General features: G+C 39.9%; 1 protein-coding gene across 3 annotated transcripts in view; it reads left to right on the forward strand.

The window, feature by feature from the left end:
- Positions 1-14,579, forward strand: part of ADAMTSL3 (ADAMTS like 3) — a 274,210-nt gene that overhangs the window by 132,561 nt on the left and 127,070 nt on the right. For all 3 annotated transcript variants that reach the window (XM_024202466.1, XM_024202467.1, XM_024202468.1), the window contains one exon: positions 1,325-1,561. In XM_024202466.1, the coding sequence (XP_024058234.1) occupies positions 1,325-1,561 (237 nt within the window). The remainder of the gene's footprint in view (positions 1-1,324; positions 1,562-14,579) is intronic.

Consider the following 14,579-nt stretch of genomic DNA (forward strand, 5'->3'; position numbering starts at 1 on the left):
CAAGAGGATGCCTTTAAAAGGGACTCATAGTCAGAGTGGAACTCTTACCCTTCTCATATAAATCTCTCTTCCAACTACTGCAAGTTGTAGCCAGTGCTGTGAAATGTAGTTGTAAATGCATTAGCATTTTCCAGGGAGGATTTAAATCCATCAATCTGAATGGCATTGATGCATTGTTCAGGTGCAGCACTGCTAGCTGACACTTAGTAACAAGTTCCTTGAATTTAGTTTACATGTCACAGTCTTTCATTTTTATGTCCAATGAAAATAAAACTTTGTTTGTTGGAAGCACTCTCACATATGGTATATATGTGTGGTTGGAATTCTTGGAAGAATATGCATTCAGTCTAGCATATAGACTTTTTGACACTGGCCATACTTTTAAATGGAGTCTTTAGTGAGAGATTGTTTGACACACTAATTCTTTTGTCAGATCCTTCCCAAAGTTCTTTTCATATTAATCTATGTATGCCTTCACTGCTGCTGCTGCTATAATTTTATATTATGTTTGGGTTAAATGCTTACATGTACTAAACCTTTAAAAATTGTTTATTTAAATGTTTGTAAATAAGAAATTCCATATATTTAATAATTCAGCAGTATGTGCTTGGGGAACAAAGAAATTGAGTTCTCTAAATAAAACTTAAATTACATGATCAATTATGACAAACTTGAGGTACGTTTTATTTTTAAAACAGTTTTCCCGTGAAAAGGAGCATTTCTTTGTGTAAGATTATAGGACCGGGAATCCGAAGTTCTGGGCTCTACCCCTGACTCTGCCACTTGCTCCCTGTGTGACAGCGGGCAGCCACTTCACTTCTCTGTGTTTCTGTTTCTCTATCAGTAAAATGGGGCTAGCAAGCCATACCTTGTATGAAACTTCTTGAATGATTGTAAAACACTTTGAGATCCTGAGATGAAAGGAGCTATGAAAGTATAAAGTATTAAACATATTGGAGACCTCATTTTAGTGATTCAAAAATACGTATCCTTTTAAAGCCAATTTTTACTACAGAACCCAATTTGAAAAACAATTTATTTACTGTACGAACCATTGTAAAAAAGCTAGGGATATGAACTTGTGCTCGTGGGGTCACTATTATGGTAACATGCTTTACACTGAAACCTTCACAGCTAATAGTGGATTAAGCAAAATACAGTGTTTTAATCCTTAAAGTAGGACCTATAATATGGGCTGTCTGTTAGGTTGGGCCAATCCTTCTCCAAGCCAACTTGGGTAGTTTCTATATAATTCATCAGACACAATGATCCCAAATGAGAGGTGGTTTCTTTTTTTAAATGATTTCCTATGATTTGTTTTTAGGACTGCCCTTCAGATGTTGGTGACTTCAGAGCACAACAGTGTTCAGCCTACAATGATGTCAAGTACCAAGGACATTTTTATGAGTGGCTTCCTGTGTATAATGATCCCAGTGCACCATGTGCCTTAAAGTGTCAAGCTTTGGGGAAACAATTGGTTGTGGAGCTTGCCCCAAAAGTACTAGATGGTACTCGCTGTAATATTGAATCTCTGGATATGTGTATCAGTGGAATATGTCAGGTATGTCAGTATTGTCTATCTAAAGTGTCCTTTGAGAGACATTTTTCTTTTATTATAGAATATTAAGGCATGATGGAAAGTACATTTGTTTGGGTTTTCCATATAAAATTGTTTTGTTCTGTTCTTGTTTATCTTTATACCCAAGAACATGGCTACTAACATTTCTGTAGGCACTAGCAATTATTCCTAAATACAACCCATTGTAGAAAGCTTTGTCTTCTACTTTTATTCATAAGCACCTAGCTGTCATGGCCAGAGATATTGTATAGGTTAATAATATTAAATAGCATCCATATTCAGAGCTTCATTCTCAGACATCGAGCCAACTACAATCTGTGCAATCTATCAAAACTAGCTAGTTTGCTGCTCTCTAGTATGCCCGTCACTCTGGCATCTGAGTAAATTGGATAAAATAACACTTGTTCTGAAGGAGTGTATTCTTCACTCTAGCCTTGTATTTGATTAAGGCCTCGCTCCTGTCCCCACTGAAGCAATAACAGGCTTGCTAGTAACTTCTGTGGCTGCAGGATTGGGGTAGTGTGTGTGTTACTCCTATTATTTATTTCTAGGGAAGCATTCCTAGCCTGTACACCAAGTCTTCTTATTGTGAGAAGGCTTTCACAACGAGATGCTTCTGTATAGTAAGATCCAAGGCACTTCTCATTTATGGACAGAAATTCTACACGAGAAGACCTGGCACTAAGAGAGCTTTACCCACAGCACCAAGAACCATATGCAAGGCTCTGTCAGACACCAAATTCCTGCTTAACATGGCTGCTGTGGTGTGCCTTGAAGAGACAGCCAACGCCTGGCTGTCAGGGCCCAGCCCAGGGAGTGTTCTGTAGATTAGGAGCAAGACTAACATTGGAGTGAATCTAGTATTGGTTTGGGAATGAGTGTAGCACCCACTGTATCAGAGTGAATTTTTGCTGTTGGTCTGTATTAGCTGGCAGGTGGTCCACTGCTTGTAGAGCCAAATGAAACTTTCTTGTGGCTTTTACTTTCATACCCAGGTTTAGCCCATTGCAGTACTGGAGCCTGGTGGTGATGAATGCTTGGATCTCCATGGCTAGGCCTGGAACCCAAAGATGTACACAGCATTTCTGGCTACTGTTATTATGTGGGTGCTCTGGAATAGCAAGACATCCAGAAGGCCCCCATTACTGTGTGCTACCTTGACAATCCAGGGACAAATATGCATGATCAAAGGGGATGTCTGCACAGTTCTTTAAAAAACTTCCCTCTTACCTTAATCTCTTCTCCTCTCGGCTTTTGTTTTAGCCAGCTGATACTCATTCAGGTGTGCAACCTTCCTAGCTCCACTCATGTTCCACCCACTGCTCCCTCTAGCCTGCCCAGTATACACCCCTTCTCCTTACTTGGAAACTGCCCAGGCTGAGAGGTTTCTGAAAGTGGGTGGGGGATGGTGCTACACAGGCAAGTGAGCTTCACTTGTGCATGGAAGGGGTGAAATAAACATACAAAGGGTGCCCTGCATGCGTGGCTATACGAGGCATTATTTGGGCCACTGTGGGCAAAACTCCTTAGTGGCTCAACCAGAATTACTTCTTGAACCTACTCCCCTATGATACTTAGGACAATGTTGAGAATAACGTCTCTTATTGTGTACTGTAGAACTAGCTGTTTCAAGAAGCAATCATGCCAGGTGTTGAGAATCATTGTAGAAGGGATAGTCAGTATGTGCTGTGCCTAGGCTAATAGATTTTTAGGATAATTTTACTAGGCATATATATATACTTACTTATTATTGGAATTATATCATCCATGCAAGCAAGTACAGAAGAAGAAAAGAATGGTTATATTTGAGGCTTGCCAGCCTTACCAGTTTCCCATTAGCAAAGGAATATTGTGCCTGTGGTTTAATGTACAGTACACATTTATATAGCATGGATATGGTATTGCAATTAAACTCCTTCTCTCTGCAAGTGGCTATTGCTCTATTAAATGTCTAAAACGTGTGTGACTCAGAAATGCATGACATGGCCTGATGAGTGAAGTAGTTCTGTTATAGGGGAAAATTTGACACATTTGGCAAAAGACTGGTGCATGGATTACAGCAACCCTAGTATGTGATCTGGACCTTACTGTTGGTTTTATGTGACTTTTATGTATTCCGTACTCCCAATACCAGTCACGCCAACACATAATGCATCTGCTGCCTCTGAAATAGAAAAACAATTTTATACAGTGATCCCATTAAAGAGTCAGCATTTGCCAACAGAATCACACAGTGGTCTCTGATACTGCCCCATTTCCCCTTATCTTTAAAATAGAAGATGACCATAGGAACTGTGGGAGCAGTTGGCAAATACTGACTTTTTTTTTTTTTTTTTTTTAGTGGTATCTCCAGTATTTAGAGCAACTTTCAGCTGGGATGATGACAAAGTGCTTCACAGAGTATCACTGATATGCCCAGAGTATCATTTAAACACAACCACTGCTATTGGGGTGCAGAGTGGCAGGCATGTGGGCTATAACACATTGCAAGCAGCACAGCAGGATTTTGGGGCTCTTACAAAGAATGCTATGGGACTTCCATTGTCTACTATAAAGTCCTACCCTCCCGCCAAGTATGCTGCATGAAGTTTGTATATCTGAGACGTTTGAATCCAGTCTGCCAGTATTTGAACTTGTGGAGAACAATTTAAATGTATATTTATAAGGGCTTCCCTCAGTGTCTCTTTCGAGTATCATGAGGTGCTCCTATTATCTGCATGGCTGATACCAAGTACTTTTGAGCTATATGTATTCAGTTATTAGAATAGCCCAAATAGTAGTAACAACAATGAGGAGTCCTTGTGGCACCTTAGAGACTAACACATTTATTTGGGCATAAGCTTTCGTGGGCTAGAACTCACTTCATCAGATGCATGGAGTGGAAAATACAGTAGCAGGTATACATGTGCTGTGTATTTATACCTGCTACTGTATTTTCCACTCCATGCATCTGATGAAGTGGCTTCTAGCCCACGAAAGCTTATGCCCAAATACATTTGCTAGTCTCTAAGATGCCACAAGGACTCCTCGTTGTTTTTTTGATACAGACTAACACGGCTACCACTCTGAAACCTGTCACCAAATAGTAGTGTTCGCTTAATTCCTGAGACAGGCAGGGGGAGCCCTGTTACATAGTTAAAGATAATGGAATGACCCAAGAACTCTTCTTCATCGTGCCTCTTTTCATTGTTATTTCTACTAACTTACAGGTGAAGATTCTACAGCATCTGTTGGGGGAAAAATAGGTGCTTAGAACATTAGTGTGCCCTGTGCTATGACTTGTGCGTTTGGGTCCAGTGCTTCATAATTTCATCCAACCTCAATAAACTGTTAGACACTTTTTTTCTCTGATCCGTATTTGTGCACAAACCTAAGATTCCTTCTTTAGCCTGCTCTTGCTGCTGAAATCCTTCTGTGATGGCACAATCCAGTATGGGCTTTTGCTCCATAGAGAGAATAAAAATTAAAAAAATCAATTTAGTTGGGAATTAGTCCTGCTTTGAGCAGTGGGTTTGACTAGATGACCTCCTGAGGTCCCTTCCAACCCTGATATTCTATGATTCTATGATTCTACTATTAAAATGTATTATACTTGGGTGAGGTATTGAATGAATAGTTTAAAGCAGTGGTTCTCAACCAGGGGCCCGGGGCCCCATGGGGGCCCGCAAGCAGATTTCAGGGGGTCTGCCAAGCAGGGCCAGCATTAGCCGAAGCCCCACAACATGGAGCTGAAGTCTGGGGCCCCAAACCCCGCCATCCAGGGCTGAAGCCAAAGCCTAAGAAACTTAGCTTTGTGGGTTCCCCTGTGGTATGGGGCCCCGAGCAATTGCCCAGCTTGATACCCACTAATAAGTGCCCTGGCTTTTATATGTAGAAAAACAGTTGTTGTGACACAGGTGGGCCTTGGAGTTTTTATAGCATGGGGGGGGGCTCAGAAAGAAAAAGGTTGAGAACCCCTGCTTTAAAGGATTTATTAACTTGTAGTTCTTGTTTCATTAGTACTTGAACTCTCTTATTAAAGAAGTGTGACTAATTGTTAACATGACTTCTTAAATCTTGAATCATACTGAATGACAGTACATTGCATTTATTATGTAATAATATCAATTGCTGTAAAAGTTGGGAGTGGAATTTTTTTTGGTATGAGGCAAAAGGGAGGTCACTCTAGTAAAAAGTAATATTTGGAGACTTCCTCAGAAGCTGACACAAATGTTTCTCAATACCTCTACTTAAGCAGGAAAAATAAACAAATTGATATATAATCTTTCCTGCAAAATGTGGTTGCGTAGTCAACAGCTGTTAAGGAGAGAGACAGCACAAGTTGTGATTCTCCACAGTTGTTGCTATAAGATCAGTCTGTTGAGTCCTGACATATACTTGGCATAGACTGCAAATACCTTGGCAAGTGTTTTTACAGTTAACTCATCTAAATAAACATGTCACACTGCTGATGTGGAGATCTTTGCTTTTGTGCCTGGGAGCACCAAAAAACTAATATGAGGAGATTGGCCTGCCTGATTCTCTTCTCCAACTATTCCTGTTTTTGCTCATTTAGTGTCTTAAAATGTTGGCAAGTTTTAGAAGATCTCAGCCTTGTTAACATAAGCATGATTTCACTTCCATCTGTTTTCATATTCTTAGTAGGGTTGATCTGGTTCACTAATTCTCTCATTCAACCCAGATCCTAGTATACTCTCCTTAGTATAGTACTTATTTACTGTAGCATTAAATCAGTGTTGTCCAGCTTGATTTCTCATTCACTATATGTACTTCACTTAACAGATGGATTCAAACTAAATAAGGCCCCTTATCAAACAAAAATATGAACCACAAAACTGCTCTCTGGATAAGAGCGGTTTGGTACTTCTGGGAGAGTAAAATTTGAGGAGAATGCAGCAAGGAAAAGCTTCTTGAGAAAACCATTAAGTTATTTTGGGGGCTGCTTGAGGCTCACCTCAGCCAAACCATTCAATCATATCTTAGTTTGCCACTGCCTTTCTCCTGCTACCAAAGAAAATATCTGGAGCTCCTATGTTAAACAGGAATGAGTCAAAGGTCTGCTGTCAAGAAGATTTTCACACTTAACTTCTGATATTTAGCTGGTCCCTGTACATGAGCACAGCAGCACAACTCCTACCTTACTTCTCCCTATAATGTGTTCCTGCTGTGTCCATCTGGGTGCAGGAGGTCTGTGGGCAGGGAGGTTTAAAAAAAATCTGCATGTCAGAAACATGTGGGCATCATTTAACCAGTGACAAACCCTGTATCAGAGCCAACCCTTCAGTTTGGTTTTTGTGTGTGTGGTTTTTTTTTTTTTTTTTTAAACTCATGTAGCCGTATTTTGTCTGCCAAACACAGAATGGACTCCTTATTCATTTCACCACCTGGAACTGATAATCTTCCTAACCTGGAACAATGCTTTTGGAAGCATGTATGTGCATCTGCTGAAAGACTGGAGTCCTAATGAATAACCCGAGCAGTTTTGTCACAGACCGGTCAAAACTGATATAAACTCTCAGCTGAACTTTCCATCAAGTGTCAGCCAGTCTGTGGTCTAAAAGAAAGACCGTTACTGTGCTATATTTTGTAGCATATGGTATAAATTTAGCTGTCATGTGGAGTGCCATCAACTTCTGCCATGATTAGTTCTGCACTGGTATGTCATATACTTTGTGATGTTCCAAGTAGGTACCTTTCACACTTCCCACATAATAATAATAATTAATAATAAAACACACTCTGACCCAGGTGTAAATATTTCTTGGTTTGATCTCTTAAATATGGTAGTCATAAGCTGTTAGAAGTCTGTCCTGCCTGTTTTCTATGTTTAATTCTTAAAATCAGATTGAATTAGTCATCTGATCTGAACGTGACTTCCTTCATTCTGAATGTTATTTCTTCAGAGTGCTAGTCTGAGGTATTTTGTGTACTTTCCCTTTGGGTTTGTTTGATTAATGTGCAACTATTTTCACTAAGGGATTGTTCAATTTCAGATGTAACTTTCAAGAAATATTTTGAAAAGGGGCTTGTTTCCTATTTTGCTTTCTTATGATGTCTAAAGAAGCACAGAAAATATTTTTGATTTAATTTGTTTTTAATAGTTTTTTTGTTTTTGTTTTTTTTTTAACCTTAAAATATCAAGTATCTCCAGTCTGTTCTTTACTGGGTTTGCTGGAACACTTGATTGGAATCTGAGTTTGTATATATTATTATTCTCACACTGTAATTGAAGGGGAAGTAGTGTTGAGGTTTCCCCCCAAATGTCCTTTTTCCAAAATATTAATTGGTCTTAGTACTTAATTGCTAACAAAAATAAATAAAGCTGCTCTTGGCTTTTGTGATGCTACTGGTTCTCCAGGCCTCCTAGACACTTGTAGGCTATAGAGAAGCTGAATTTCTAATTAAGAAAAACAGCAGGAAATAAAACCTTTCAGGTCTTTATGCTGCAGAAAGAAGCAAAAAAAGGCACAAGTCCTCTTCCCCATCCTCTTAGCAGTTCAACTTAAAGCAAGTTACTGATGGGAAGAATTGATTTCATGGTGCTTTGTGCTAAGATAGCCTTTATGCCAAAATCATATTCTCTTCGTGAGCTCCATTAGCAAATGTGGGTCAGGAGCTAACCACATGTTTTGGTATAAAGAATCCCAAAGAGAATCAGTTAAATGGATTGGTCCATAACAGACCTCAGTTAAAATATGTTTCAGATATAAGTTTATGTGAATCTGGTAGGAAAATGTTGCCACTAATATGCGTGGAAATAACATCTATGTATTCCTTATCTTTGTTATTATTTATTTTAATCACAAATAGAAGTGTCAACTGTGATCAGGGCCCCCGTTGTTCTAAGTACTATACATCCACATAGTAAGACAAAGTCTCTGCCCTGAAGAATTTACAATCTAAATAGACAAGAAAGGCAAAAGCTGGCTGAAGATTTATTAACTTCATTTTAATGACTGGGATCTGAGGCACTTGCGTATTGCCACACAGGACGTCTATGGCAGAGTTAAGAATTCAACCCAAATCTGTTGAATCCCACCCCAGTGCTTTAATCACAAGACCATCCTTCCTCTCATTTCTTTCTTTCTTTTCATAGTGTGTAAAGGTTTGCGGCATGTTCAATTAAGAATGTTCTCTGTGGTGCTGCTTGGCATTGTCTCAAAATATAACCACTTCCCATGGTGGGTCTGTCTACACTGGAGCTGGAGGTGTAATTCCTGCTTGGGTACATGTACACATGCCAGCTTTGATCAAGCTAGCATGCTAGCATAGTGTCGTGGCAGCAGGGCAGGTGGAGGATGGATTGGCCATCCGAATAAGAAACTAGGCTCTTGGATGGAATTGTACTTGGTGCAGCTAGCCTTTCCCACCACCCATCCTGCAGGGGCTGCACAGCTATTTGTAGTGCGCTGAAGCAGTCAAAGTTAGTGTATGTAGGCTTACCGGAACCGGAAGCTAGATCTCCAGCTCCCGTGTAGACATAACTGGGTCTGTGAGGAAATATCATCTTTTGATTTGAAGTATATTATCTTTTGAACGGAACTCGGACCTCTAAATGTAGGCAGTTTCTTTGTATTCTCAGTCTGAATTTTTATACACACAACAATAAAATAATACATTACCGTGTGTGTGTGTGTAAATACTTTATTAACATCCAAAAGTGCCTGCAATGTGAACTCCCTGGGGTGTGTATAGATAATGATTCACATCAGACACCGTTCACCGAGCATCAGAAGGAGCTTATGGTGAAGGCACTTTAAAGTGTTAATAAGGCATTTATAAAGGTCTTTCAGAAGCCCTTATTTATATTTTGTGCCTAGTAACTTTCTACTTTTGCTCAAAATTGTAACTTTTTGCCAGATACCTTGTTTGTCAAACTACTGTTGCTAATGCTGGAGTATTGCCTGCAGGGACTTTTACTTCCTACCTCTTTAGCCCTTCTTTCTATAAAGCTGTCAAATCTGTAGGGGATTCCCTCTGATCTCTAATTTGTCTTATCCACACTCTTTTCTTATCTAAGCGACTGCTAGTACTCAGATTGCTGTGTTTTATTTTGTTGTGGGGGTGGGGGGTTGTTAGCTTTGCACAGATGTGGTTGTAGGTTCCAATTCAGCGAGGTACTTAAGCATGTGGGTAGTGACATTTCCTTCAGTGGCACAACTCAGATGCTTAAAGTTAGGTACGTGCTTAAGTATATTGCTGAATTGGGATCTTAATCACCTTCAAATTTCTCTAAGCCAAATTTGCCTTAATATAAAGTAAAAGTGTATGCACCCAATCAGAAAAGCAGGTGACAGAGTAATCTGATTCTGTATATTTAATTAATTCATTTTATTTATTTGACAGCATTCTGATAGATTAACCACAGCAGGCCAAAACCCACTCTCACTGAGTTCAATGGGATCCTATTGTACTATCCTGTATATTTTTGAACTGGAAACAGTGGTGTGTGGGAAGGGGCACTTGCTCCAATAGTGGGTGGTCCTGTAATCTCAGAGCTGCCCCAGTGCTTTAATATGTTCTTTCATAAAAATTGAATAGTTTTGAAACACTCTGTTTTATTTGATGGAAGTGGATTTAATGTTCTGGAACACATTCTTTAGCTTCTTGCTTTCATATATAAAATGTTGCAAAATATGTGGGAAGTCTTTTGAGGACCCCCTTAGTATGCAGTGAATATTTGGTATTGTATTTCTTTTTCTTCTGTTTTCTTCGTTGCTTAACATTCCTTTCCCCGGTATTGAGGACAGAGGGATTTGGGCATCTGATTATGTCTCTTGATGGTAAACCATTAATTTGGTTTATGTTATGCTCCTATTCTCCAAGCCTCAAACCTCATTTTTTCTTTCCCTCCCTTCTTTACCTCTCAACCCCCAACTTCCTTGTCCCATACATACATGTCAGGCCACATTCACTCCAGGGAAATTTTCTTAACATTTCCCGCTGCCGCTAATATCAGTCTAGTTCCACAGGTGGGAGCCCTAGAATAGACAGCCCATTGGTAGCTGCAGCCTTGTTAATGCTCTGTCATGTATTCATGTCCAAAGCAGTATGGCATGACTGAAGGGTACTGATTTCTGAAAACAGTGTATTAACCTTGTGTCTGTAACCGAGTTAAATCTCCAGTGAAGCCAAAACCAAAATTTTAAAATGTGTCTGGCAGCTAATGAGCCATCCAAGCTAGGGATAACACTGGTGGAGGTGATCTGCTAGTAGTGATGGCAGTAAATGATTAGATATTTTCCTTAATGTATGCAGGTCCTGTTATCTGTCCATCTTTTGCATGGGACTGAGTTGCTGATCTTCAGTGTGAAGAAGGAGCTTTGTGAGCCTTTTCTCCATGCTCTACTTGACTTTTCTTTCAACCGTTTTAGAAATAAGCTATCCGCTGATTCCACCATAATTCAGAAGGTTGAGCATGGGTTACATTGTGAGTGAAGAGAGACGCTTTATATGATAGACTCTGCAATTTACAACAGGGCAAAGATACATGGGAAATGTTAGAGTAAGATGCAGTATAAATTCCCCATGATGGATTTTATAATCATGCTTGTGTGGTCATAAAAAGGAATTCCCATGACCATATTTAAAATTCACTATCTGTTGTATAGATGCCAAAATCCTTAACATCTGCCTGTCGTGTGGTTTTGTTGTCAGACAAATAAGGCGGAGAAAGTACAGTAGGTAACTGTCATTCATGGAATAAGAGCTGTGCAGTGTGTGAACATATGTGAGCATAAATTCCAATATAGCTTTACTTTTCAATTTTGTGGCTTATAAAAAATAAAAATAAAAATTACATCCTTTTTCTCTGAAAGTCCTGAGGATTTTAATCAGGCATAAGCTGGCAAACTCCAATCGATTTAAAAGGAAATTTGCCTGAGTAAGCACTTAGGGATTTGCCACACTCTTTCTTTTAACGTTTGTAGTTAAAAAAGAAAACAAAATGTTATGGCCCTTTTCAGCCTATTCAATGCTTGAAGGAGAGATTTCTGCCAGAGACTGCTGAGGAAATGTTTATCTCACACAGTGCTTGTTGCCTTTTGCAATATGTGGCTATTTTTCTGAGCTCAGTTTTAATTCCTACTATTGTAAAGCTGAAGATAGAAAATTAAATGTCATATCTTGGTTTCCCCCATTCAAAGCCCAGTTAAAAATACTTTGGGTGGGGAAACTGTTGTGAGGCAACCTGGAGATAGCTGAAGGATTAAAGCAGCAGCTACTGCTCTTTGTAATCACCACCTCCTGTGGGGTTTTGTGGCTTGATGGATCCATAGTGTGGGCAAATCCATTGACTGCCTCCCTTCCACATTCTGTCCACCCAAACTATAGGAACATGGAACTTGCCATCCTGGATCAGACAAGTGGTTCAGCTAATCAGGGCCTCCCAGAGGATTCAGGGGGTCTGGGGGCAAAGCAATTTTGGGGCACCCCTTCCATAAAAAAAGTTGCAATATTATAGGTTTCAGAGTAGCAGCCGTGTTAGTCTGTATCCGCAAAAAGAACAGGAGTACTTGTGGCACCTTAGAGACTAACAAATTTATTAGAGCATAAGCTTTCGTGGGCTACAACCCACTTCTTCGAATGCATATATTATAGAATACTGTATTCTCGTGGGGGGCCCCTCCAGGGCTAGGGGCCTGGGGCAAATTGCCCCACTTGCCCCCCACCCCGGGCAGCCCTGCAGCTAATACAGCATTCTTTCACCAAGAGTGGCTAGTACTAGGTATAGTATTTCAGAGGAAGGTTTAAAAAAAAAAAGCAAACAAACCCTACAATAGACAGTTATGGGATACCTGCCATCAGAGAAAATTTATTCCTACCCCCTGATAGCTAGAGGTTGGCTTATGCCCTGAAACAAAATGTCTTCTGCCATGTTCCTATGTACAATACTTCTAAAGAGCTCATTTGAAGGAGAATCATATATTACCCCAGGGGTGTGCAAACTTCCAATCACGCCCTCCCTTACTGTTCATGGAATTTGTCACGCCCCCCCCCCCTTACTTGTTAACGGAAGTAATCCCTTACTTCTTTGCTGCTGCTGGCAGTGGCACTGCCTTCAGAGCTGGGTGGCCGGAGAGTGGCGGCTGCTGGCCTGGGCGTTCATGTTGTTTGCGGAGCAGGAGGACTATTTTTTTTTAATCCTGCCCCACAATACCCACTCCGTTTTTATCCCACTCCTGCTATTATGGCCACGAATCCTGTGGGACCCACAAGATCCCAGGTTCTTCACACACCCCCAGGAGAATCACTTGCACACACACCCTGGGGGGGAAGGGTGTGCCCCCAGTTTGCACACCACTGGACTACCCCCTACCCAGCCTGTCTGTGGACTGTCTTCTTGCTCAGCAGAAATGTGGTGTTTCTTTTGTATTTCAACCCTTATGTGCCAGTGGAGAGGAAGCCAAGACTTTTCCCTAACTTAATTTTTTGTTTTTTGTTTTGCTTTGGGAGATTTTCACTGCATTTTCACTTACATTTTCATGTTTCTATTTCTCATTTCCTTGCCAGCATTTTGCATGGGTGCAAACATTTATGCAGCTTTCAAAATTAGCTTTGCAAGTGGAAACTCAAAGGTGCTAATGTACAGGGAGCAGATTGAAATTTGATTTCGGAATGCATTGTTTGGCTTGCCATACATCACTAGTGAGTAGGGTGATAATTGTGTCATTGTAAGATAAGGCTGAATTGGTTTTCTATTTCTGTTCTATTTAAAAAATCATCATGCTAAGAAAAAGCAATTCCCACTGACATTCACTGCCTCTGGCCCACTGGAATACAGACTATTGAAAAGCACAATGAATTAGAGTGTCAATTTTTTAATGAAACAGGACATGAATAATTGACAGGCAGATCCATTAAATTAGAGCACTATAGAACATCAAAGAAAGTTCAGGGCAGTAATTATTATTTATTGTATATAACGTCTTCAGTCCTGAAGTGTTCTGAAAAGTCAAGTTGTCCCTGGGCCAAGGAGCTTAGTCTAAGACAACACAGTCATAAAACAAACTCAGAATGGAATTAGTGCATTTTAACTCCAATGGTTCATGGAATGTATGTATCCATGACTCTCGAGTGCCCAAGAAGCATTAATATTCCACACCAAAAAAGAGCATAATTCATATTTTCAAGGAAACTGGATGTGTCTGTGGGTGGGTGAGTGGGAAGCTGGAGGGGAAAAGTAAGATTAAGCAGCCCTAACAAATGCAGCTCTGACAACCTTTCAAATGCCCAAAGATTTGAAGCTTGTGACCTGATCCTGCACTGAGCTCTGCATGGGCAAACCCAAGTGCTTGCATGGAGTCCTGTTGACTAAAAGGGGGTTTGGCATGGGGATGGGGTCCACCAGCATGATTCTCCTTGCAGGATTGGGGCCTTAATTAATAATGCTATTGCTTTCTAGTCCTGTCCATTTTCTCATTATAATTAAATCTAAGCATCTGTTTAAAAAATGAAAATTCTTGAATTTGACAGATTGTATGATAGCCTTCACAAATCAGAATTAAATATCCTATGTTCGTGTTTTTCATTTAAATCTACTTCCTCAGTTGAAACGAAACTAGGAGGAATAAGAACCATAGGAACAGCTCTTGAAATATCTGAGTGATTTCTGGATTCACAGCTGTGAAATATTTATGAAGTTACATAGTCAGCTCTAATATACCAATTTCATCTTTCTCCTACATTTGTATTATTGTATTTTATACCCTGGCCTAATGCTGCTCCTGTGCTTCCTGAACTCAGTTGAAATATTTCCAGTATCTCCACAGAAAATGTAGTATGTTTGAATTGTATCTTCTCTCATAACAATAGAACATAACAATATTCAGCTTATATTAAATTTTGGAAAAGCAGTTGAAGATTTGGGCTCTATTCATTGTTAGCATAAGCGTGTGCTACTCTGCCTATTTATACCAACAGACAATCGGGTCCTCTGCATATTTTTCGAGTACCTTTCTATTTAAGAGAGCACAGTAACAAAATAATTTATTCAGATCCA

This window comes from Terrapene carolina, unplaced genomic scaffold (assembly GCF_002925995.2).
Source record: "Terrapene carolina triunguis isolate 2854851 unplaced genomic scaffold, T_m_triunguis-2.0 Scaffold67, whole genome shotgun sequence".
Lineage (NCBI taxonomy): Eukaryota > Metazoa > Chordata > Testudines > Emydidae > Terrapene > Terrapene triunguis.